This window comes from Nematolebias whitei, chromosome 17 (assembly GCF_014905685.2).
Source record: "Nematolebias whitei isolate Nwh7 chromosome 17, NemWhi1, whole genome shotgun sequence".
In the NCBI taxonomy this organism is placed as follows: domain Eukaryota; kingdom Metazoa; phylum Chordata; class Actinopteri; order Cyprinodontiformes; family Rivulidae; genus Nematolebias; species Nematolebias whitei.
The window spans coordinates 42,744,841-42,771,563 of NC_056514.1; the positions used below are offsets into that span (position 1 = coordinate 42,744,841).

The 26,723-nt window shown below is 42.5% G+C and overlaps 1 protein-coding gene across 1 annotated transcript in view; it reads right to left on the minus strand.

Annotated features, from left to right (window-relative positions):
* LOC119423588 (janus kinase and microtubule-interacting protein 3-like) overlaps positions 1-26,723 on the minus strand; it is a 185,403-nt gene that overhangs the window by 144,596 nt on the left and 14,084 nt on the right. The window contains exon 6 of the mRNA XM_037690987.1: positions 21,185-21,193. Coding sequence (XP_037546915.1) covers positions 21,185-21,193 — 9 coding nt within the window. The remainder of the gene's footprint in view (positions 1-21,184; positions 21,194-26,723) is intronic.

The following is a 26,723-nucleotide window of genomic DNA, read 5'->3' on the forward strand; positions in this document are numbered from 1 at the left end:
CACGGAGAGAACATGCAAACTCCACCCAGAAAGGCCCCTGGACCGGGGTTTGAACCAAGGACCTGCTCGCTGAGAGGCAGCAGCTCTACCAGTTGCGCCACCGTGCTGCCCAAGATCCAATCCATTCAGCCCAAAGCATTTGAGTCCGGGTACTCCAGAACATGAACCAAGCCATCATAAAGGCAAGCAGCGTGATCGGGTCCAAATTTGCTGCTGACGACTTCCTTGATTGTAGACAAAACCAGCACCAGCTGAATCCAAAAAGCAGGAACCAGTTATCGAAAATCCAATTAAATATGCGTCCTTAAAATCCACAGATGGCAGCAGAGATAGACACATCGTCAAGTTTTCCAGTCGATGAGATATCCAGCTGCGTACGTGCCAACAGGGTAAATTGGCTCGCCCAAAGCCTGTCTTCTCTTTGAAGACAGCTTCACACTGTGTAAGATATTAGACTGAAACTTTGTTTGCTAACTGTTTATTACCACACGACATGTTGAAAAGCATAAAGGTAGTGCTTGTCAAACATTCGCCACAAAACAGCAAGTCACAATAACTCCTGTCTGGAAGGTTGGATTTTGCCTATATTTAGAAGACCTGAAGCTGGACAAGTACTGACATGGATGGAAGGCCTTGTTGAAGATTTGGGAAATGCACCCCGTGGTGAATGCGTGCGGGATTGGCATGAGAGCGTTTGCAACTTGGTGGACTAGCTGGAGCTCCCGCGGTCGCCATAAGGCCGGAGCAGCGCTTTGCAGTGAAGGCCTTCAGTGCTGCTTGCAGCTTTAATTGTATGTTGGTTTAGACAAATCATCTTTTCACCGATTACAATCTGTCCAGAACGCAGCAGCTCGTCTTTTAACAGCAACTAAAAGATATGAACACATACTGTTGTAGTAGTACATATTTGAGATATATGCATACAATTTCACGAGTTCCTCATCTTTCTGACTGTGTAATGTCGTGCATTGAATTTTAACAGAAATGTAACGAGAGACGTTATTTATCTTTGACCCATCAAAATGAATGCGGCCATTTATTTTCAGAATCAAAGTTTAACATCAAACATTTACATTAATTTGGCAAAATATGAAAATAATAACAGACAAGTTTCACAGATAATGAGCTTCAATTACGCGGCGGTGATTTAGGACTTTGCTTCAGATATTTCTAAAATATCTGTACTGATTTAAGAGAAAGCAGAGTTTAAGATGAAATGGAGATTTATCTTACAGAGAGATATGTGAGGGAATTAATCTGTTTGTCAGAACGTGCACGCTCCATCAGATCTCAGCTTGCCTCCGGTACACTTTAGTCGAAGAAGAAACTGTTACCTGGTTGACGTAAATCAGCTCGGTATAGAATCCTTCAGACTCTTTCAGCGCCTCCGTGAGAACTGCCAAACCCTCAGAGAGTCGTACGTGGTTTGTTCAAACAGAAGTTATAATCCCAAAATGTCTCTGGATCATCCTGAACGCGTTTGCATCCAAGAGCTCTAACTCCATCACTCTGTGCGCTCTCTAGTTGAACTCATTTCTGAGTGCAGCAACACAGCAACCAACAAACTCCAGCAACTCAGCGTCTCAGCTTCCTGCAACTCCTTCAACTCTCTGACATGAACTGGGAAGTTGCCACATTTTAAATGGGTCGACTTCCGGGTCATTTGAGAGCTTTTGATTGGTCGATGGACCAGGAATAGAGGTGTGGTGTATGATGTAAGATGTTATTAAAAATCAAGGATTGTTTAGTAACGAACAGAAAGATTATTGTAGGACTTCAGACTTCGTGGAGTCTCACACTTATAATCTTCTGCAAAAGTTTAAACATGACATCTTTCTCGGTAAACATTTTAGTTGACCGAAAACCGACCTTTAACATACTTACATTGCAGACAGAAAAATCAAGAAATGCATATTAACCTGATTTCTTCTTTGAATGAGGAATAAAAATCATTACTTACTGTTTATGTAAAATAAAAATGAGTAGTTCTTTTCAACCTGTAACATTGAGTGAACTAACACAATTTGATTATCAAACATTTGTAAAACAGTGATGATTATAGAGAATTGTCTTTTCTGCTTGATTAATTCAAGAAAGAAAGTCACCAGATGGCTCAGACTGTATTCAGATCAATGAAATAACAGTCCCTGTCCATCTGATAGATTTGAGGTCATCAGGGTCAGATCAGGGTCAGATCAGGTTCACTACACTGTAACCCCTGTCCTGGCTTCTCTCCACTGGCTTCCTGTCCACATCTGGATTGATTTTAAAATGCTATTGCTTGTTTTTAAAGTCTTAAAAGGTCTGGCTCCATCTTTTTTATGTAATCTTATTAACATCTACACTCCAGCAAGAGCATTCTGGTCTACCAACCAGTTCGTCTTAGATGTCCCCAGATCCAAACTGAAATCCAGAGGTGATCGGGCTTTTGCGGTTTCTGCTCCAAAACTGTGGAACTGTTTACCTGAGAATTTAAAGACTACTCAGACTGTTGACACTTTTAAATCTTTGCTGAAGACTCATCTTTATTCCTCGGCATTTGATCCACGCAGTCTGAGAACAAATGTTGAGCCGATTTTATTGTTGTCGTGGTTTTATTTACTGATAACTTTCTTATATTTTTGAGTGGCACTAGATGCATTTTTTTTACTCTTTTTTTTCTGTCTTAACTGTAAAGAACTTTGGTCAGCTTTTGTTGTTTTTATGTGTTATATAAATAAATCGACATGGACATTGACAACATCAATAGTCTGCAGATGACTATCTGCACAGCATTGCTTGCCTTTGTCCTTTCCCTATTCCCACCAGCACCTCCATCCTGGTCCACTTTTTTGTCACTTCTAAATTGGATTAATGCAACTTGCTTCTCACAGCTCCCCAACAGTCACATCAAGTATACACCTCAAGTCCCACCGTAAACTTCAGTTTGTTCAGAATTCTGCTGACTATCATCACCAGAACACTGTTTACCAGTCACATTACACCTGTTCTCCACAACTCCACCTTATCCTGGTTATGCAATGCATGTTTACAAAACTTTGGTTTTCAAATTCCAGGTACTTCATCATGTCTCTCCTCCATACCTCAGTGATCTCTTGTACATCACATCAACATTTTCACCAGGGGCCTCATGTACAAAGAGTGCCTTCGGAAATGTGCACAGCCCCATGCCAACTTCATGGCTGGCCAACACATGTTTCTGTGATTACTGGTCCATTTGTGACACTTAGTTGATGCTGGGAAACTAATGTGAAAACTATCATTGTACACTCCGAACACACATGATGAACAATTAATACTGTACATCCATATGTAGGAAATTAGAGGAGTGGATATAAAATACCTTTAACAACAACGTCTTTAGTCTTATTAGAGGATTTAACAAATACCATACCATACCATACCATTTTATTTATAGAGCACTTAAAACAGTGACAAGACCAACCAAAGTGCTGTACAGACAGAACAACAGGTAACACACAAAGCAATATACAAAATGAAGTAAATCAGAATATAGACATAAAAACGATGCAGATAATGAGGACTAACCAGTGTGGAGCATACAGGTTCAAAACACAGATCATCTGGTGTTGAATGCTACTGAATATTAGTGGGTTTTTAAATGGGACTTGAAAACCGAGAGGGAGGGGGGCCTGTCTGACAAGCAGAGGTAACTCGTTCCAAAGTCTTGGTCTTGCTACAGAGAAGGCCCTGTCACCTCTGCACTTAAGACGAGTTCCTAGAACTGTGAGGAGCAACTGGTCTGCTGACCTCAGGGGGCGTGGTGGGACATACGGCTGTAGCAGATCAAAGAGATGGGGGTGGGGGGGCGACACTGTTCAGCGATTTGTAGACATAAAGTAGTATTTTGAACTGGATTTGAAGGTGAACCGGTAACCAGTGCATTGAGGCCAAAACTGATGTAATGTGCTCTCTTTTGCCTGTACTGGTTAAAAATTGGGCTGCTGCATTCTGGACCAGTTGTAGTTGTGCAATAGACGTTTGACTGATACCAAACAGGAGTGAATTGCAGTAATCAAGCCTAGATGTAATGAATGCATGTATTACTGTCTCCAGGTTTTTTTTGGACAATATGGAATGATACTCAGATCATGTATTTAGAGACAGAGAAGACTGGATCATCAGACATTTTAGATTCCAAGGACAATCCTTCTGGAACTGTGCTTAGAGCTGCAGCCGGTCTTGGAGCACAAAGCAGCAAGGAGCTGTGTGCTGCCGTTGCACATACAGCTACTGACCAAACTGGGTTCCTATATCAATAGGGTCATTCCACAGGGAGCTGGCCTACCGATCAGGACTGAGCCAGTCCACACTGAGCCAAACCTGGGTGACAAAATAACAGAGTTGTGACAGAAATCTAACACCTTCTTGACCATACTAGTGGGTACATACAGACGGTTCTGTGTACAGTTGGCAGGAGGGGGACGTGACCAGCTGGAGCTCCTCAGGTCCAGCTCTTATTGAGTAATGGCCATGCGAGTGTAGTGAACTTAATCTGGTGTCACGACTAAGCCTAAGGTCAAAACCCTTGACCTTAAGAACCTTGTGGGACAGAAACTGTCATTTCATTGATTTGAATCCAGAGATACAGGTTCACCCATCCTGAGACTCTCTTTCTTGATAATCAAGTGAAATAACACTCTCTTTTTATTATCATTACTATTTTACAAATGTTGATAATCAAAGTGTCTTAGTTCAAACCATTTTAGATGTTGCAGTGAACTAATCAATTTTATTAACTGTGTAATGATTTTTAATTCTCATGCAAAGTTAGAACTCATGTTAAAGCTATTACAGAGTAATTATGCATTTTCTGATTTCTGTCTTTGAATGAGCAAAGTGTGCGTTCCAGGGTCAGGAGTCGAAGCAGACATGCGTTGGAACAACTGTCCTGTTTATATCCTCTCAGACGTCAACAGGGGGTTTTGGCACCTGTTTCTTAAACTCGCCAAAACAAAACTCTCTCTGTCTGTGAGAACATTTCTGATCTGTCCCATAACAATTCTTGCTGCATTCTAACCTTTTACGTCACAAAACACACCCCGTCTGGTCTGTTCTGGCCAATGGGAATACTCCCAGATGAACCGGGAAAAAGAGCTCTTTAAAATGTCGGTACTTCCTGGTCTACTCGGTTCTGTTGGATACACAGTTCTGAGGGTTCTGTGAGGATTCTACTCGGTTCGGTTGAGTTCAGTTCTGTTCAGTTCTGTGCGGAGAAGCCCAGTTCTGGGAGCCGGGAAGATCCTGACATGACAACAGAGTTCTTCCGAGTTTCATGGGATTATAACATTTTCCACTGAGGTGAGCTGTGGGAAAACAGAATCTCGCCGCTACTCCGGACGAGTAACAGCATCCTACGGAGACGCTGAAGGGTGCGTTAAACGGAATCTCGCCTGAGACATCTCCAGGTAAAAGAGTCGATTTCACCACCTAAGTGTACTGTAAGGAAAAGCTGAAGAAAGCCCGGAGAGTGCCGTTCTGTCAACACTCCCTCAAACACCATCTTATTCCCTCTAAACTTCTTTCCCATCTTTAAACTCTTCTATCAAGTAGATATTCTTCCAGATATTTTAGAAATGTCTGTGTAAAGTGCTCATCCACATCCGTGTGGGTAAAAGATCATAATTGTACAGTTTTCATAAATGTCTGTGGTGACGCAACGGAAAAATCATGGCCGTATGATTTTTCCTGATTGATTGCTTATGTTGTTATTTTCATAATTTGCCAAATTAATGTAAATGTTTGATGTTAAACTTTGATTCTGTAAATAAATGACCGCATTCATTTTGATGGGTCAAATATAAATGACGTCTCACGTTTGCATTTCATTAAATTCAATGCACGTTTTATTCAGTTCAGAAAAATGAGGAATCCGTGTTAATTGATGAATATATCTGAGCATCTGTTCATCTACACGAGCACTCTCAGGGAGGATAAAGTTATCCTCCTGAGCAGAGGGGGAATTGTCCTCCTCCAAAACACATGACAGGGCATCAGGTTTATCATTTTTCTCACCAGGTCGGTATGACAAGGTGAAGTTAAAATGGGAGAAGAACAGTGTCCACCTGGCCTGGTGAGGATTGAATCGGCGAGCGGATCTGAGGTACTCTAGGTTCTTGTGGTCCGTCCACACCTGGAACGGGAACCTGGAGCCCTCCAGCCAGTGACGCCACTCCTCCAGGGCGAGTTTAACGGCAAGCAGCTCCCGATCTCCAACATCATAGTTGCGCTCAGCCGAGGAGAGACTTCGGGGAAAAAAAAGGCACAAGGGTGAAGATGCCCCTCCTGGCCGTGCTGACTCAGAATGGCCCCCACCCCAGTACTGGAAACATAAACCTCAACCATAAAAGGCTCATCGAGGTTGGGGGCCTGGAGAATGGGAGCAGAAACAAATGAAGATTTAAGGTCATTAAAAGAGGTATCTGCTGCAGTGGACCAGTGGAAACGAGTCTTGGTGGACGTGAGTTTGTGAAGAAGCTTAGCCTTCTGGCTATAGCCTTTAATGAAACATCTATAAAAATTGGCAAACCCCAACAACTGCTGAAGCTGTTTGCGGTCCTTAGGGGTGGGCCAATCCACCACAGCCGAGAACTTACTGGCGTCCATCTCCATTTTGTTAGGAGAAACAATAAAACCGAGAAAAAACATTGTTGACACATGAAACTCGCATTTCTCAGCCTTGACAAAGAGGCCATTCTGGAGGATTCTGGTGAGTACAGATCTCGCTTGCATTGAGAATCTAAGTCTTTAGAAAAAATAAGAATGTCATCTAGATAAATGAATACAAATTTGTTTACCATGTCTCTCAATACATCGTTCACTAGTGTTTGGAAGACAGCCGGTGCATTAGTCAACCCAAAGGGCATGACCAAGTACTCGTAGTGACCAGTAGGGGTGTTAAAGGCTGTCTTCCACTCATCACCTTCACAGATACGGACCAAGCGATAGGCATTACGAAAGTATAACTTAGTAAAGATGTTGGCTCCTTGAAGAGTCAAAATTGGAAGACACGAGTGGAAGAGGATACTTATTTTTGACCGTGATTTTATTAAGACCCTTAAAATCTATGCAGGGATGAAGTGAGCCATCTTTCTTAACAAAGAAGAACCCCGCACCAGTAGGTGAGGCAGATGGTCGGATGACGCCAGACCGTAATGAGTCCTGGATGTATTCCTTCATAGACTGCTGTTCAGGAGCAGAGAGAGAGTACAAAGCTCCTCTTGGAGGAGTGGAGCCTGAAAGCAGATCTATTGCACAGTCATATGGACGGTGTGGAGGCAGTGAAGAAGCCCTAGTCTTATTGAACACCTCCTTTAAATCATGGTTTTCCTTTGGGACCATGGAAATGTCTGGATAATAACTCTCGTTGTGGGGGACAGCTTCGACAGGTACCACAGCATCAAACAAACGCGTGGTCAAGCACTCTTCTGACCACCCCCAAATCTCCTTCCTCCTCCAGTCAAGGTGTGGGTTGTGTTAAGCTAACCAAGTGGCTCCTAACACAATAGGAGCCTGGCGAGATTTTATAACCAAAAAGGTAACGTTCTCTTTGTGGTTGTCACGAAGACATAAAACCACAGGTTCAGTTACCAATGAGGAGGAGTTCAAAGGATGGCCATCGAGAGCCACAACAGAGAGTTGATGAAATGATTTACAGAGTTTTATACCTGCAGATGTAGCGAAATCATAGTCTATAAATTATCTGTCAGCACCAGAGTCAATAGGCACCTTAACTGTGGACCGGAACTTGTCCGGTGTAATGAGGTGAGCTGATACGATTAACGGTGAGGAGAGTTCTTTGAGACTGGCTCGGCTCAGTAGCCGAGCCAGTCATCTCCGAGACGAGACATCTCCTCATCTACTGAGCGACCCCTTTTACCGGACAGTTGGCGACGATGTGTCCTGCCTCCCCACAGTAGAAGCAGAGATGTCTTTTGTGTCCTCTCATGTTCTGTCTGCATGAGTCGGCTCCTACCCAACTGCATGGGTTCCTCTGCAGGCAGGGGAGAAGAAACAAGAGTAGGTATCCTGATGCATGCTCAATAATACAGGTAGAAAAATCCAAAAAAGTTCAATCTGGTCCTCTGGACATTCAAAAAAACAAAAGCAAAACAAAGCAAAAAAAAATCTAGAAAAGTTTCGTCTCTCATCCAAGAGACTTCCTCAGTCTGAGTTGCTGTTTTCAGCTCAGTCTCTTAAATAGTACCTTCTTGGAGTGGATCAACCAGTTTGCTGCTGACAACCAGAACCAGCTGATCACATGGTCAAGAAGGACCATCAGCCTAACAATGGATCATTAGCACCTGATGGCTGTTTACTACTCACAGAGGGCTGAGTGATACTAGCAATCACAGCATTGTAAGAGGGGGACAATTGAACCCGGAGGCTCCGCCCCTGTTTAATGATGGACAGTTTCTTTTCACAAAGATGGCCTCCTTTACTCCTCTCTCAAACCACCGTTCCTCTCTGTCCAGGATGTAAACATCTTCATCCTTGAAAGAGTGTCCGCTGGCCTGGAGATGAGTGTAGACTGCAGAATCCTGGCCTGATGATGTTGATCTTCTGTGCTGGGCCATCCTTTTGGCCAGTGGCTGTTTAGTTTCCCCGATGTAAGACTGATCACAGCCCTCCTGACACTGAACAGCATACACAACATTACTCTGTTTGTGCCGGGGGACTTTGTTTTGCTTTTGTTTTTTTGAATGTCCAGAGGACCAGATTGAATTTTTTGGAAACAAGAGTAGGGTCAGCAGGTCGTGGTAGTGTAGTGAACTAGGCCTGAAGGTCAAAACCTTGACCTTAGGCACCATATGGGACAGAAGCTGTCATTTCGTTGATTTGAATCCAGAAATACAGGTTGACCCATCCTGAGACTTTCGTTCTTGAAAATTCAAGTGAAAGAACACTCTCTTTTATATTATCATTACTATTTTACAAATGTTTGATAATCAAAGTGTTTTAGTTCAAACCATTTTAGATGTTGTAGTGAACTAATCATTTTTTATTAACTGTGAAACAGTAATAATGATCTTTAATCCTCATGCAAAGTTAGAATTCATGTTAAGGTCTGTTACAGAGTAATTATGCATTTTCTGATTTTCTGTCTTTGAATGAGCAGTGTAAGTGGTCCAAGGTCGGAGTCAAACGCAGACCAGTTGTTGGAACGAGCTGTCATGTTTTTACATCCTCTCAGACGTAAATAGAGAAGCTGGCACCTGTTGGCACCTGTTTTTCCGCCAACTCGTCCAAACATTTCTCTCTCTGTCTCTAAAAACATTTTCAATCTGTTCCATAACATTCTTGCTGTTTTTCTGACTTCTAGTGACCTCTTACGTCACAAAACACACCCCTGTCTGGTCGATATTGACCAATCAGAAACTCCCAGATGAACCGGAAATAGAGCTCTTTAAAATGTCGGTACTTCCTAGTTCAAAACAGTGTCGAGAGAGTGTCGAGAGGGTGTCGAGAGAGTGTCGAGAGTCGTGTGGAGTTTCCAGTGGGGTCGAGAGTCGAGTTTGGAGTCGTTGCAGCTCCCGTGCTGGGAAACAGGAAGATCCTGACATGACCACAGAGCTCTTCCGAGTCTTATGAGATTATAACATCTTCCACCTCTGGGTGGAACTCTGACGGACTCCACTCATGTGAAGTCCACTCGTGAGGTGAACCTGTGTCGGACGGAATACCGTCACTACTTCGGACGATTCACAGCTGTTCCTACGGAGACGCTGAAAGGGTGCGTTGAATGGACTTTCGTACCAGTGGAGACATCTCCAGGTAAAAGAGTCGAGGTATACCACCTAAGTGTACTGGGGAAGAAGCTGAGAAAAGCCCGGAGAGTGCCGTCCTGAATGCTGACACAAACAAACCCCCTCACCCATCTTTTTCTCCCTTTAAACTTCATCTTTCCATCTTTAAAATTCTTCTATCAGGTAGAAATCATTCCATATATTTTAGAAATGTCTGTGTAAAGTTCTCATCCACCGCCGTGTGGTCAATCAAAATTGTACAGCTTGCTAAAATTAGCCATGTTGTTATTTTCCATATTTTGCCAATTAATGTAAATGTGTGATGTGTTAAACTTTGATTCTGTTAATAAATGACCCACTGTCGTTTGGTGAGTCAAAGATAATTAACGTCTCACGTTACATTTCTAAATTCAATGCACATTATATACGGTCCAGAAAAATGAAAGAATCCGTTTAATTTATGAATATATCTCATACATATGTTCATCTACAGTAGGAACCGCAACTCGCCAACACATTTGGAAACTGGTGAAATCTTGGGTCCCCGTTCTCGAGCCCATTCGGCCAGTCTTAAATCCACCCTGGTGGACAAGTCTTCAAGGTCCTGCAGAGAGTCAGGGTAACGTTTGGTTGCCAAACCATCTTTAATGTTGTTGTTGTTCAAACCTCTGTAGAATGCATCGGTGAGGGCCTCCTCATTCCAGTGGCTGCCAGACGCTATGGAGTGAAAATCGATGATGTAATCTGTTACTCTCCTGTTACCTTGTTTAATGGAGAATAAACGTCTGGCAGCCTCTCGCTCTGGAAGAACCGGATCAAAAACCCTGCAGAGTTCTTTTGTGAATGCCTGGAGAGAGTAGATATTAGGAGAGTCTCTTTGCCATTCAGCAGTTCCCCATTTCTTAGCTTTGCCTGAAATTAACGAGATTATATAAGCCATTTAGCCTTATCTGAGGGAAATGAAGAAGACTGTAATTCAAAGTGGATTTCGCATTGAGTGATGAAAGGACGACATTGGTCCGTTTCCCCTGTGAATAGTTCAGGTGGAGTCAGTCTTGGTTCTCTGACAGGTTCTGAGTGGGGTCTGACCACAACTGAATCCTGAAGGGAAGTCTGAGGGTTTAAGTTCTTTAGCATGCGGACCATGTCCTCCATGCCAGACTCCAATTTAATAATTGCTCCTTCTACCCAAGAGCGCCAATCTGCTGGCGGTGAGTGGTCCATAATGGCCCAGTAGTTCTGTAAAGAACCTCTTAAAGTTGGAACAAAATCACCACACGTTGTCAAAATTAAATGGTATTTATTTTCAAGATGAAATATTGCAGATTGGGCCAGTTCTGGTACTGGTTCTGGTTTGGGTTTTGGTTTGGGTTCTGGTTCGGGTACTGGTTCCGGATCAGGAACAAGACGTCTCAGATGATCTTGAGGGTTCTGGAGACTGAAGAGGTCCAAACTGATCCGGTTCGCTGCTGGAGAAGCTGAGTCCAGTGAGGGGCTGCAGCCGACTGCAGCGACAGGCAGGTGAAGAGTCTTTTAGGCGCAGGGTTGTGGTCCAACGAGCCAGGGTCCAAAACCAGAGAGCAGATGACAGGAGGTACTGGAGGAGAAGACGAGGAGGCGTAGTTGTGCAGGGGAAGGTGAGAACCGAAGACAGAAAACGTAATAATCCAAGGGGTCGAGCGAGAGACGATGTCCAGGTGAGTCGTGGGTCCAGGAGCCGTGAGGTCGAGCCGTGAGGTCGAGCCGAGAGGTAAGGACAGGAACCAGGAGTGGGACAGGAACGAGGAGACAAGTAAACTAGGACAAGGAAACACTATAGCTATGGGGAAACGAGGCAGGGTCATGAACGCAAGGTATCTACTTGCAGAGAACTGTTTTCAACTATCGGGCATCGAAGAAGAGAAGGAGTGAAGCTTTTAAAGGGTGCGAGTGACAGGTGCAGCCAGTTGAGCTCTAATCAGCTGCTACTGGCTGCAGTGAAGACAAAACTAAACAACCGTGACGTCGCCCTCTACCAGCATGCAAAGAAGACAAACTAAAACGCACATGTATAACTAAACACTACCGGAGTGGACAGAATAAATTAAGCTTAAAGAAAAGATATATAGCAAACTTTAAAGAGTTATCAGGGTGACAGAAAATATAATCTACAGGACATGATTCATGACTGCAACCATGAGGTTTAGAGCCTTCAGCTACTTCTTAAAGTTCCTTCCATCCTTTATCTTTTACCGGTTTCTTCCATTCTGGGTCACGGGGGTCACCGGTGCCCATGTCCAGCAATCACTGTGCGAGGGGCGAGGTACACCCTGGGCAGGTCGCAAGTCCATCACATGGACTTATTAAAGTTCTTCCCACAGAATTTTTGTAAAATTGACCCTTTAAACAGTTGAATCATGTCTTAAAAACTTTTTATTGCCTCTGACTCATTCAAAATTTAATTATCTTGTTTTCTGTTATCTTCTTTCTAAAACGAAGCCACTTTTTTATCATGACTTTGCTGTGTGACCTATGGTGTCCTGAAATGTGCTGATAAATTGAATGCATTCCTATTTTTATAATAATTATTATTATTGTAACAATGATTGAAATGTTTTAACTCTCAAATGAGGGTTAATGCCATTCTCTGTATCACACATATTGCTGCAGTTGATCAGTTTTACATACATTTTAAGTTTTTTTTAAATAAAAAATGTGCTGTTCATCACTAACTGGGCTAATTAATTGTAAAAACATATCCGGTTATGGTTTCATGCTAAAGGTCCATTCATTGTGACATTACTAAGGGTTTTGTAAAGCTCACATTACCTGACAAATTACAAACTCGATCATGTGAGGAAGAAAGTACAGTTCTAATTTTGATGATTTGGGGAGCACAGTGGGGCAGTCGTTTAAGCTGTCACCTTACAGCAGTCTTTCTCAAATAGTGGGGCGCCGGGGGGCGCATGTGACCCCGAGGAACATTTTGCGGCAGGGAGGTTTTTTTTTCTCTCTCTTTTTGCACCATTCTCATTTTGTCAGGGAGCGTTCGGCAACTGTTTGCTAAAATCCGGCAAATCTCAGTCTTAATAATAAAGTTAAGAACAAATATGGCCGTCTTGTCGTTTGAGGAGCCATGCTTGAATCGTGTCGCTTCCCTCTGGTGCTGAGCAGCTGGTGATGCTCGTTACTCGCAGCACGCGTTAGTTACGCCCACTTTCTCTTTAACCTTTTTTTTTTTTTTTTTTTTGTCAAAGCATATTGTGATGTTTTTTAATACAGAAGTAATGTTTAATAAATGTTAAAACTCTATTATTTGCTAACAAATCCTCAGCTCTGGACGCATTTCACCCACAGCTCGCAGCAACAAAGAGTATAAACTCAAAGCAAGAGCGACACCGTCCCCCCTCTTTCCTCTTTCACATTGACATTTTTTAGTTTTATTGACTGTCAAAATACAGTTTTCATGTTTTTTTATTTGTTGGACAAACGTATGTTTAACAAATGTTAGGACAGGCAGCAGCCCCGCCTCCTCCCAGCGCAGCTGCTACAGCTCTAATTTTTTTTTATCGGATCCTCGACGGCGCGATCTGTCAATCAAGTCAGAAGGCGTGTCAGTAACTGACCAATCGACAACCTCAATTTGTCCCGAAGGTAAACGCCCCTTACCTGCTGACAAGCTTATCAGTTTTTTCTTGAGAAACTTCTTGTTTTAATTAAAACAACACGTTTGTATCTGTTGTGAGATTATTTTAGCAGTTTTGTAGATTTTTAATCTACTTAATGAAGAATAGTATGACTTCAAATTGTTCATTAAACAGGAAGGAGGGCTTATTATCCCTCCTCTTACTACAGTGAATATTGTACTTTGCCATAAATACGACTATATTTATGGCATCAGAGAAAGCTGAGCTTAAGTTATCCACATAAAGTAAAATGGAATCGGCATCAAAAGAAGGAATGTTGAGTTTGAAATTAATCCAGTTTCTGATGTCTGACCAAACACTTTGTATTGACATGAAAAAACATACTCGAGGGATTCAGGCACAAAAAACAACATAAAATTTAAATCTTCTTTCAAGAAACATGGCTACAGGATATATCTTATTTATTATTTTAAAATGATTCTCCTTCACTTTAGGAGATTTAGGCCATTTGACAAATTTTGAATGAGCAGAAGTCATTATGGTTTTGTGATTTATATTAGGTTTCTTGAAGAAATTTTTGTTATACTCAGTAAATCCTTTGTTGCAAACATTCATTGATAATCTTATTACATTTGAAGTCAGCTAAGTTACAGTCATTCAATTTTAATTTGGGCATCAAATCATCACCTTTGAATATATAATATTTTTAATTAATTGAATCAGTTGTTGGTCAGGCTGCTACTTGTTGTGCCATTAGCTCTAAAATAGTTACTGGATCAAGTGTTTACTTCCATCCATCCGCAGGGGTAGCAGCCTAAGTGGGGAGGCCCAGACTTCCCTCTCCCCAGCCACTTGGACCAGCATCTCCAGGGGAATCCCAAGATGTTTCAAGTGTTTACTTATGTAGGCAAAACTAGATGTTAAACAACCGTTAAAATACACCAGAATGCAGGAAATGGCATCTACTTTATTCAAAATTTTCTGGGGGAGGACCCCCAGATCTCCCCCCCCCCATCAGTGTGATCTATATTCAGATATTTTTTAAATTTAATGTTAAGGATACAATGTTATGTAGAGGTGTACTAATAATTTAATAGACAAATTATACTATTTACAGTTGCGGCGGAGAGTTTGGGGGGGGGGGGAAAAAATGGTTGTTTTTTGGGGGGGGGGGGGGGGGGGGGTGTAACGGAAAATAATTGAGAAGCACTGCCTTACAGCATGAATGTTGAGGGTTCACTTCCTGACTGGGACCTTTATATTCATGCATTCCACATTTATTTATACAGGGTAATCCTATTGAGCCCTGGGGGACTCATTTTAGAAGATACCTGATTTAAAAAAAAGAGTGATGACAATAGTGGACAAAAAAGACAGTAATAGACAATCATAAAGGATGCATACAATTTTTTTTTAACACATTAAAATTAAATGGTATTTAAAAGGAAAAGTAACAAAAAACCCAGCTAAGTGGTAGGGTGGTGTAGAAAACTAAAAACAAGAAAATGTCTGCATTGGTTTTTCCCACAAACTTGACACATGTTTAAAGCCACTTCGAGAGGTCAAGGTTGAGAGCTTCAGATCTTTTTGCAAGATATTCCAGGATACAGCAGTGGACTAGGAAAAGGCCTTTTTGCCAAGTTCAGTCCACACTGAGGGAACACTGCTTGTAATAATGTCCTGAGAGCGCACACTGTAGCTACACTCATGCAGTGACATGCAGGAAGACATGTAAGAAGGCAATAGACCAAGAAGTGATTTAGAGATGAAAATGTAACAGTGCCAGGTCTGTTTGAGGTTAATGATCACCAATTAACCAGTGTATACAAGGTGCAAATCTGACTGGTTGATTTCGAAAGCAGACCAAAAAATTGAAAACCTTAGCAACTGTTTTAGCCCAACAATGAACAACTGTGTCATCAGCATAGAAATGTAAGGATGCATCAGGGATGCTCTGACCTACATTACCTATGTAACTTGTAAAGAGGGTGGGTCCTAAGACATAACCTTGTGGTACACTATTGAGTCAGAGTCAGAGATTCTTTATTGTCATTCGCACCTCATGTGGTACATGTGGTGGAGCGAAATTATGCACACAGGGTCCCAGTTACATCCAACAATAAAATGTATAAGAAAAACAGTAATAACATCTAAGATATGAACTAAGAAAAACATCAACTAAATATACACTAAGCACTCATAACATAAAAACATTGAACATCAGCTTTGACTGGCATCGTATTTTTTAACTGACGTGAACATCGCTTGGAACTATTTTCAGGAAAGTTTCATCTATTTTGTGAACAAGCATGCTCCTTTTTGCCAGTTCAGAATAAAAGGACAAGACAGCACCTGGTTTACTCTTGATCTTGCTGACCTTCTGCACAGAAAAGATCAGCTTTGGGGCTGTAGTGAGAAAATCTGGCTCAGACACTGACTGGTTATTTTTTCAACAGCAGCAGAAAAAATTTACAACTTCCATCAAAGCTGCAAAACGTAACTATTTCTTATTTCAGACCTCCAAAAAATCTAAATGACCCTAAAAGATTCTGGAAAACCATCAAATCTCTCTCCGGCAGTTCCCAATCATCTGACCTCCCATCTCAACTTCTTATTAACGCTTCCTGTGTCACAAAAGCATGAGATCTTGAACTGTTTCAACAAACATTTTGTTGAATCTAATTCTTCATTTGACACAGTTCCTAATGGGACATCAGCCACTTCTCCTAATAGACAAACATCAACAAACTAAATCTCTCCTACAAAAAGATGGCGCCTGTGTACATGGCTTGCAATCCACCTCTGCTGATGGTGTTCGTATTTTTGGTGTTTTTTTCATTTCTCATCTGTGACATCAACGCTCTGCTGGTGTATGACCGAAAACAACTTTTGGATCTTCGACCTTGTGGCATCAATGTCGCTTATTTTGTTCAATATGAGCGTAACTCTGGACCTCCCCCTGTCCCCCCGCTGCTGGCGGACATGCCTGCTTACCTGCAGCGAGGCGCGCACCTGCCTCCCCGGAGATGTCGCTCCAGACGCCGTGGAAAACGCGCTGGCCGGCTGGTGAAACTGAAAGCCCAGCTGGCTGCCTCTGAAACATCCTCTCCAGCTGATGGTGAGCGTTTCCACCTCCGCTCCTGGCGCTGTACAGATCCTGTGGCGCGCTGTCTGGTCCCGCTGTCGGGGTCCCATCATCACACTGGGCCCGTGCGCGGCTGGGTTTCCTGCCGGAGGCGCGCATCTATCTCTGCAAATCTGAGGCGGCTGGACTGGACACTGCAACCATCTCCTCCTGTGGTGGATTCTACGAGGATGGCCCTGATAAATGCCAGATCACTGGGTAATAAAACTTTTATTTTGAACGACTTTTTCTGCTGCAACCGACTGGACTTTCTTTTCATCACTGAGACTTGGATCTGCCCTGGTGAGTTCAGTGTTTTTCTGGAATTACTGCCTCCGGATTGTTCTTTTTTCAATGCTCCAAGGACAACTGGTCATGGTGGAGGATTATTGGCTGTTTTTAGGAAACATTTGCACTGCAGACAGCTCCATGGTTCAGCTAATTATTCGAGTTTTGAACTGCTCTGTTGTGAGCTGGGCCGCTCCAACCCAGTTCTGTGTGCTATTTTTTACAGACCCCCCGGATACCATAAACAGTTTTTAAATGAACTATCTGACTTTCTAACTGGTGTTCTGCTCCAATATGATCGGGTTGTGATTTTAGGTGACTTTAATATCCACGTGTGCTGCCCAGATAAACCATTAGCTCAGGACTTTCTAGACCTCATCCAGTCCTTTAACTTTGTTCAGAGTGTTGTTGGTCCGACTAACCAGCAGGGCCACACTCTAGACTTAGTTTTAACACATGGTTTGTCTGTTTCTGATTTAGAAATTGGTGACACTGTTTGTTCCGACCACAAACCGGTTTTATTCAACACCTCACTGATTTGTGAACCTGCACCTCCCCCCACACCCAAGCCCTGTAGGATTTTTAACCCTTCCACCGCCACACTCTTCTCTTCCATCTTTGCTAGTAATTCTGTTTCAGACTCTGAACTCTCTGTGGGTCTTACTACAAAGGAGTTGCTTTCTCAGCATCAGGAGGCGTGTGTACAGATCCTGGACTCAGTCGCCCCGTTAAAGCTCAGGAATCAAAAACGTACGCCCCACCCTTGGGTAAATGAGACTACACGAGAGGCAAGACGCCTGTGCAGAAGAGCTGAACGTCGATGGAAAAAAGATAAACTTCAGGTGTCTTTTGAGATGTTAAAAACATGTTGGAAAGCGTATCAGACCACCGTTAAACAGAAGAAAAACAAATATTTCTCAAAAATCATCAACTCAAACAGTCACAACCCCCGCGTTCTTTTCAGCACCATTAACACCATTCTAAACGTGCCTCAGTCTGCCACCATTGAGGCCTCTGTCGACACCTGTAATAAGTTTGTCAGGCATTTTGCTGAAAAGGTTGAGTCGATTAGGTCATCAATTCCACACTCCACAGCCGACCCTTCAGTTCTTGTCCCCTGCTCAGCAGTCTTCAGTCACTTTGACCCCATCTCACTCTCATTTTTAAATGAGGTCTTTGATCACACGAAGCCCTCAGGCTCCCCTGCTGATCCCATCCCTGCTGCATCTTTTAAACAGGTTCTACCGTCAACTGGACCCTCTGTTCTTGCCATTATTAACAGCAGTTTGGCTACAGGTGTGGTCCCCGATGTTTTAAAACATGCAGTGGCAACTCCATTAATTAAAAAACCCGGACTCGACCCTGCAGCTTGTTCAAACTTCAGGCCAATCTCAAAACTTCCATTTCTTTCTAAAATCTTGGAGAAAATAGTTTTTAGTCAACTAACCAAGTTTTTGAATGTAAATGGAATTTTTGAGATTTTTCAGTCAGGATTTAAACAACTGCACAGCACTGAGACAGCTTTAGTAAGGGTCTGTAATGACATTCTGCTAGCGAATGACTCTGGTCAGTCTGTGATCCTGGTACTCCTCGACCTTACCGCTGCATTTGACACTGTTGATCACAGCATCCTTATGTCACGGCTAGAACACTGGGTTGGGATTACAGGGGTGGCGCTAGAATGGTTCCGTTCTTATCTGGGTGACAGGAGTTTTTGTGTTAACTTTGGCAATCATTTATCTGCTTCTGTCCCTCTTTCCTGTGGGGTCCCACAAGGCTCCATTCTTGGACCCCTTCTGTTCTCATTGTATCTGCTCCCCTTGGGGTCAATCCTGAGGAAACATGGTATTTCGTTTCACTGTTACGCCGATGACTCTCAGATCTATCTACCTTTAAAACCAAACAGTTCTTGCTCCATCCTCCCTTTGCTAAAATGTCTTGATGACATCAAGACGTTGATGGCTGAAAACTTCTTGAGTTTTAATGATCAGAAGACTGAGGTCATTGTGTTTAACCCAAGCTTTACCACTGTCACTGATCCTGTAAACTGCACTCCCTTCAGCCTCATCTAAAGCAGTCAGTTATCAATCTCGGGGTAGTGTTAGACTCTGTCTTTAAGTTTAATAAACAGATCAACTGTGTTCTACAAAAAAGCTTCTTTCAGTTAAGGCAAATAGCAAAGCTTAAGTCCGTTCTGTCCTGATCCGACCTTGAAAAAGTAGTCCATGCATTTATTACTTCCCGGCTAGACTACTGTAACTCACTTTATGTTGGAATTAGTCAGGCTTCACTCTCACGTCTCCAGCTCGTACAAAATGCTGCAGCTCAGCTTTTAACAGGAACTCACAGGTTTGAGCACATTACTCCGGTTCTGTCCTCTCTTCACTGGCTTCCTGTATGTGTCAGAGTTGATTTTAAAATTCTCCTGCTGACATTCAAGTGCATTAACGGCCTTGCACCATCATACCTCTCCGACCTTCTTTATCCTTATACTCCCTCTCGGGCTTTGAGATCATCAGACCAGCTGCTTTTGGCCGTACCAAAAACCCGGCTGAAGCTCAGAGGAGATTGAGCGTTCTCAGTCGTGGGCCCTAAACTTTGGAACAATCTGCCCATCAACATTCGACAGGCCACCTCAGTTTCTGCTTTTAAATCTCTCCTAAAAACACATTTATACTCATTGACATTTAACACAGGGTGATCAGCTTTAGATCTGGTTTTTCATTGATGCTGATTCTGTTTATGCTTTTGTGAACTCTGCTTGGAACTATTTCCATAATAATTTCATTTATTTCCTGAACATACATGCTCCTTTTCGTCAGTTCAGAATAAAGGGACGAGACAGCCCCTGGTTTACTCCAGAGCTAGCTGACCTCCTGCACAGGAGAGATCATCTTTGGGCTGCAGCGAGAAAATCTGGCTCAGATACTGATTGGTTGAGTTTTCGACAGATGAGGAATAAATGCACAACTGCTGTTAAAGCAGCAAAACGCAACTATTTCTTATCTCAGACTTCCAAAAATCTAAATGACCCTAACTGATTCTGGAAAACCATCAAAACTCTCTCAGGCACCCCCCAATCATCTGACCTCCCATCACAACTTCTCGTTAACTCTGTTCCTGTGTTAAATAAGCACGAGATCCTGAACTGTTTCAACAAACATTTTGTTGCTTCTAGTTCTTTATTTGACACAGTTACTAATGGAAAATCAGCCACTTCACTTAATAACCAAACTTCTACAAATCAAATCCCTCCTACAAGTCAATCCTCAGTTAATCACAGCTTCTCTTTTTCTCCATTCTCAGTCAGTGAGGTCAATAAACTGTTAAAAGATCTTGACCCTTAAAAATCTGCAGGTCCAGATGAACTTCCACCTTATTTCTTAAGGCTGGCTGCTCATATCATCACAGTCCCTGTGACCCACATCTTCAATCTCTCCATAAGACAAAACTCCACCCCAGACGCTTGGAAAACAGCATTTGTTCTTCCTTTGCTGAAGGGAGGAGACCCCACCTCACTGAACAACTATCGACCAATCTCTAAACTCTGCATTTTAGCCAAGGTTCTAGAAAAACTGATAAACTCTCAAATCAAAAATTACCTGGACTCATTTAACATCTTACCTCCACATCAATCTGGTTTCAGGAAACAACACAGCACAACCACTGCTTCACTGAAGGTTCTTAATGATGTTGTTGAAGCACTGGATGCTAAGGATTATTGTGCTGCACTTTTCTTACACCTGTCTAAAGCTTTTGACACTGTGGATCATAACATCTTGTGTCATAAACTCTCAGAAATCGGTTTCTCAGAACACACAATTGGTTGGTTCTCTATCTATCTTTCAGACCGGAGGCAATGTGTTCAACATAATGGTACTTCCTCCAGTTATTTAACAGTCAACAATGGTGTACCACAAGGCTCAGTCTTAGGACCCGCCCTCTTTACAATCTACATACATAATGTAGGTAAAAACATCCCTAATGCATCCATACATTTCTATGCTGACGACACAGTTGTTTATTGTCGAGCTAAAACTGTTGCTAAGGCTTTCCAGCTTTTGAAATCTGCATTCAACATCATCCAGACTGATTTGTTTCGCCTCAAACTTGTCCTAAATGCCGACAAAACCAAAGGGATGCTTTTTTCAAATAGGAAGTTGGTCCCAGCAGTTCTTCCTCTGATTTTATCCTCAAATGGTGAAACCCATTGAGTTTGTTGATTCCTATAAATATTTGGGTATCTTGGTCGACTCACATCTCTCTTTTAAGCTCCATGTGGAAAACTTCGTAAAGAAACTGAAAGTTAAACTGGGTTTCTTTTTCAGAAACATACCCTGTCTAACCCTGAATGCTAGAAAATGCCTTGTATCTGTGACTTTTCTTCCCTCAATTGATTATGGTGATATTATTTACATGAACGCTCCTACAAGAACCCGGCAGATGTTGGATGCTGTCTATCATGGTGCACTAAGATTCATAACTGGCTGTGATTATCGTACCCACCACTGCACACTGTATTCACTGGCTAACTGGACATCATTAACTTCACGCAGACTCTCTCACTGGTATATTTTCATCTTTAAATCACTTCTTGGTCTGTTGCCTTCATACATCTCCTCCTACATGTCTCTGCGTGAGTGCAGCTACGGAGTGCGCTCTCAGGACATTATTACCTGCAGTGTTCCCTTAATGAGGACTGAACTAGGCAAAAGGGCCTTCTCCTATTCCAGTCCTGTTTCCTGGAACATCTTACAAAAAGATTTGAAGCTCTCGACCTTGACCTCTCTAAGTGTCTTTAAGAATCTGTTGGACACCTGGCAGGGACCAATGCTGACATGTTCCTGTTTTTAGTTTTCTACATTTGTCTTGGAATCTAGCTGTTTTTTGTTTTGTTACCTTTTCCTTTTAGCCATCCTATTTGTTAAAAAAAAAAAACTGTAGTATGCTTTTTTATAACTGTTTTGCTGTTGCTGTTGTCCATTGTTGTCATCTTTCTTTGTTGAAATCAGGTCTCTCTTGTAAATGAGTCCTCGAGGCTCAATGGGATTTACCTGTATAAATAAAGGTTGATTGATTATTATTCCTATTTAACACAAGATCATCTGATCTGATTTAGTATTTCATTGTTTCTGACTGAGTTTATGCTTTTTGTTATTATTTCCTTGACTTTTGACACACGTGATCTGATTTAGTATTTCATTGTTTCTAATTGTTTTTGGTTTTATATTTTTATTCCATCTGCTGTAAATATATCTTGCTACTTTTTATCTGATGGTGTGATATTTTTGTTAAGCACTTTGGTAACAGTTTCTGTTTTAAATGTGCTCTATAAATAAATCTGACTTGACTTGACTTGACTACAAGTAAATCTTCAGGAAATCACACCTTTTCTCTTTTTCCATTTTAAGTTAGTGAGGTAAATAAACAGTTAAAAGGTCTAGACTCTAAAAAATCTGCAGGACCAGAAGAACTCTCACCTTATTCCTTAAGGCTGGCCGCTCAAATCATCGCAGTACCGGTGTCTCACATCTTTAACCTGTCCATAAGCCAAAATTCCATTCAAGACGCTTGGAAAACAGCCTTTGTTCTACCTTTTCTGAAGGGAGGTGACACCACCTCACTGAACAATTATCAAACAATATCTAAAGTCTGCATTTTAGCCAAGGTTCTAGAAAAACTGATAAACGCTCAAATAAAAACACATTTGGACTCATTGAACGTCTTACCTCTCCATTAATCTGGTTTTAGGAAACGACACAGCACAACGACTTCTTTGCTGAAGGTTTTTAATGATGTTGTTGAAGCATTGGATGCTAAGGACTACTGTGCTGCACTTTTCTTAGACCTGTCTAAAGCTTTGACACTGCGGACCATGACATCCTATGTCAAACTCTAAGAAATTGGTTTCTCAGAACACACCATTGGTTGGTTCTTTAACTATCTTTCAGATCGGAGGCAGTATGTTCAACATAATGGCACTTCCAACAATTTTCAGTCAGGTCATCTGGACAGTTTTTTTTTGGTGCTGAAATGTTTCATATTCCATCCAGAAGGCTTCATGAGTCAAGGAAACTTCTTCTTTTGGCTTTTCCCTTTTCAGGAGTCGCCACAGCGAGTCATTCTCCTCCACCTCACTCTGTCCTCTGCATCCTCTGTCCTCACTCCAACTACCTTCATGTCCTCTCTAACTGCATCAATATATCTCCTCATATATCTCCTCTTTGGCCTTCCTCTTTGTATTTTTCCTGGCAGCTGCATTTCTAACATCCTTCTACCAATATACCCACGGTCCCTCTTCTTGACATGTCCAAACCATCTCAGTCTGGCCTCCCTAACTTTATTTCCCTGTTGTTCAACCTGGGCTGCACCTCTGGTGATCTCATTCCTAATCTTATCCAGCATTGTCACTCCTAAGGAGAACCTTAGCATCTTCATTTCTGCCACTTCCAGTTCTTCTCCTGTCTTTTTGTCAATGCCACTGAGTCAAGTCATGAGTCAAGGAAACACACAACATAAATTTGGTTCTTCCCTCAACAGCTTTCTCCAAAGTGGGACAAAGCAGTTACATTGGTGCTAAGATGGTCTCTTTGGCACACCCCCTCCTCCGGTGCTGGCCCTCTCCCTCATCGACAGTCATGTCAAACTGGTTCAAAACCAATAAAGTCCATGCTCAATAACCCAGGTATACAATCCAACAATTTTCAGTCAAGTAATCTGCACAGTGTCTTTTTTTGTGCTGAAACATTTCACCTTCCATCCAGAAAGTTTCATCAGTCAAGGAAACGAACAACAAAAAACTGATTCTTCCCCCAATAGCTTACTTTGACGTGGAACAAACCAGTTATGTTGGTGCGAAGATGGTCTCTTTGGCACACCCCCTCCTCTGGTGTCGGCCCTCTCCCTCATCGGCAGTCATGTCCAGATGACCTGACTGAAAATTGTTGGATTGTATACCTGGATTATTGAACATGGACTTTGTTGGTTTTGAACCAGTTTGACATGACTGTCTACAAAACACAGCAATGATAAATAATAAACAGAAAAAGGACCACAACAGACGAAAAAACATTGTCATCCCTTATGGTGCTAGAATATCAGAGAAATTCAAAAGGATTTTCAACAAACAAAACATCCCAGTACATTTCAAACCCAGCAGGACTCTCAGACAGAGGCTGGTCCACCCTAAGGACAAAACACCCATACACAAACAGAGTCATGTTGTGTATGTGGAGCAATGCAGCGAGGACTGTCCAGACCTCTACATTGGGGAAACTAAACAGCCTCTTCACAGACACATGGCTCAACACAGGAGAGCCAACTCCTCTGGACAAGACTCAGCTGTTCACCTCCACCTCACAGATAAGGGACGCTCTTTTGAGGACCAAAATGTGCACATTTTGGACAGAGAACAGATGGTTTGAGAGAGGGGTGAAGGAAGCAATTTAGGTAAAAAGAGAAAAAACGTCTCTTAACGGAAGAGGAGGCCTCAGATTTATATTTTCAAAAACGTATAATGCAACTTTAAGACTGATTCCCAGCCAGTTTTCACACCTGATGGGAACAGAGGAGTCTTATTTGTGAAATAGAGTAACAAAGACCTTAAGAAACTCCTACTGTTAAAGTGTGAGGTGCGATTTGTCAATATACATATATATGTGTTTCTTATCTCAGCCTTATAACCTGAACCCCACACTCACTGCTCTTTGAATTGAGAAAGCTCCTTGGGTGAGGAGCGAAATGTCTTCTGTTACAAATAAAATCCAGTTTTTTTGTGGTGAACATTTTTGAATTTATCATATCCTGGAAGACTGAGAATCTTCACCAGCAATAATTTGGGTCAGATTAAGTGACAGGCAACATTCCTTGAATTTATCAAAGAGGGGGCTCGACTTTTCACAGATTATATTGAAATCTCCGGCAACAATAATCTCATTGAAATATAAATTAACTAGAAAGTCTGTTAAGGGCTCCAGTATACTGCCGCGTACGTCCGTTCATTCGTACGTACGTTCACAGGTACGTACGTACACGCGTACGTACGCGTGTACTGTACGCAGAGGGTTCAGTCATTAAACTCCAGCATACACCCCGAGCAGCTGCAGAGCAGCTTCACAGACAAGGGGCGTTTACTTTCGGGACAATTTGAAGTTGCCGATTGGTCATTTGCTAACGCATATACTGGATTGATTGACAGATTGGAAAAAAGAAAAAAAAGCGAGTACTGGTAGACTGAGCCGCAGCGGTGTTCTGTTTATATGTTGTTAAAAAAAGAACTAAAAAATAAATAAAAAAACAGGGAGTTCTGGCTCTACAGCCCACACATCAGACCAGCACACCAGGAAATCTCCAGACCCTCCCGAAGCCATGCTAGACCTGAGTTTAATTCGCTCTTGACAAATTCCTTCATTTCTCACCATTTCAGTCATGGCATCAACGGAGGAGGAAGAGATCACTGCCTCTTGGCAAAAAAAAAAAAAAAAAAAAGGCCAGTTCAGGGATGAAGAAGGGGAATTTAATACATTGGTGTCACATACAAAACAGGCCGTCACTGGGCAGTTTATTGTGCGACACCGCATACACGTATGCGGTCGTAAAAATTTGAGCAGTGCACGGACACCCCTGGGGGGGTGAGCATGTACCTCTGCGTAGGGTTTTTCGGTCACTACCCAGCGCTCATGACCACAGGTGAGGGTAGGAACATAGACTGATCGATAAAGAGCTTTGCCTTACCGTCCAGCTCCCGCTTCACCACAACAAACCAGTACAAAGTCTGCAATACTGCAGGTACTGCACCAATCCATCTGCCAATCTCGCATTTCATTCTTCCCTCACTCATGAACAAAACCCCAAGATACTTGAACTCCTTCATTTGAGGCAGATCCTCACCCTTGACCTGAAGAAAGCAATACACCCTTTTCAGATTGAGGACCATGGCCTCAGGTTTGGAGGTGCTGATTCTCATACCAGCCACTTCACACTGCTTTGAACCGTTCCAGTGAGAGCTGAAAATCATGGCACGATGACACCAACAGGACCACATCATCTGCAAAGAGAAGAGATGGAATCCTGAGGTCACCAAACTGGAATCCCTCAGCCCCCTGGCTGCACCAAGAAATTCTATCCATAAAAGTTATAAACAGAATGGTGACAATGGGCAACCCTGGCGGAGTTCCAACTCCCACCCTGAAGGGGTCCGACTTTCTAACGACAATGTGAACCAAACTCTCGCACTGCTTGTATAGGGACCGAACAGCCCATAACAATGGGACCCCAATCCTTCACCTCCACAGTGTGCCCTGAGGAACATGGTCAAATGCTTTCTCCAAGTCCACAAAACACATGTAGACTGTATGGGAAAACTCCCATGACCCCTGGACTCGCTTCTCCAGTACCCCTGAATAGACCTTACTAGGGAGGTTAAGGAGAGTGATGCCCCTGTAATTGGAACACACCCTCCGGTCCCCCTTTTTGAAGAGGGGAACGACCACCCCAGTCTGCCAATCCAATGACACTGCCCCAGATGTCCATGCAATGTTGCAAAGGTGTGTCAAACAAGATAGCTCCACAATATCCAGAGCTTTTAGGAAATCAGGGCAAATCTCATCCACCCCTGGAGCCCTGCCGCCATGGAGCTTTTTAACTATATCAGCGACCTCAGCCACGGCTATGGACAAACCAATCCCGAAGTCCCCCAACTCTGCTTCTTCCATGAAAGATGTGCCAGTGGGATTGAGAAGATCCAAGAAGTATTCCTTCCAACTCCTGATATCACTGGTTGAGGTCAACAGCACCACACCTTTAATGAATACTTTGTTTTATGCTGTGTTTGATTTTCACTTTTTGGTGGACTTAGACTTGTCCACATGCTGATTCTGCATTTTAGTTTAGTTTTATAAATAAAAAATTAAACTATTT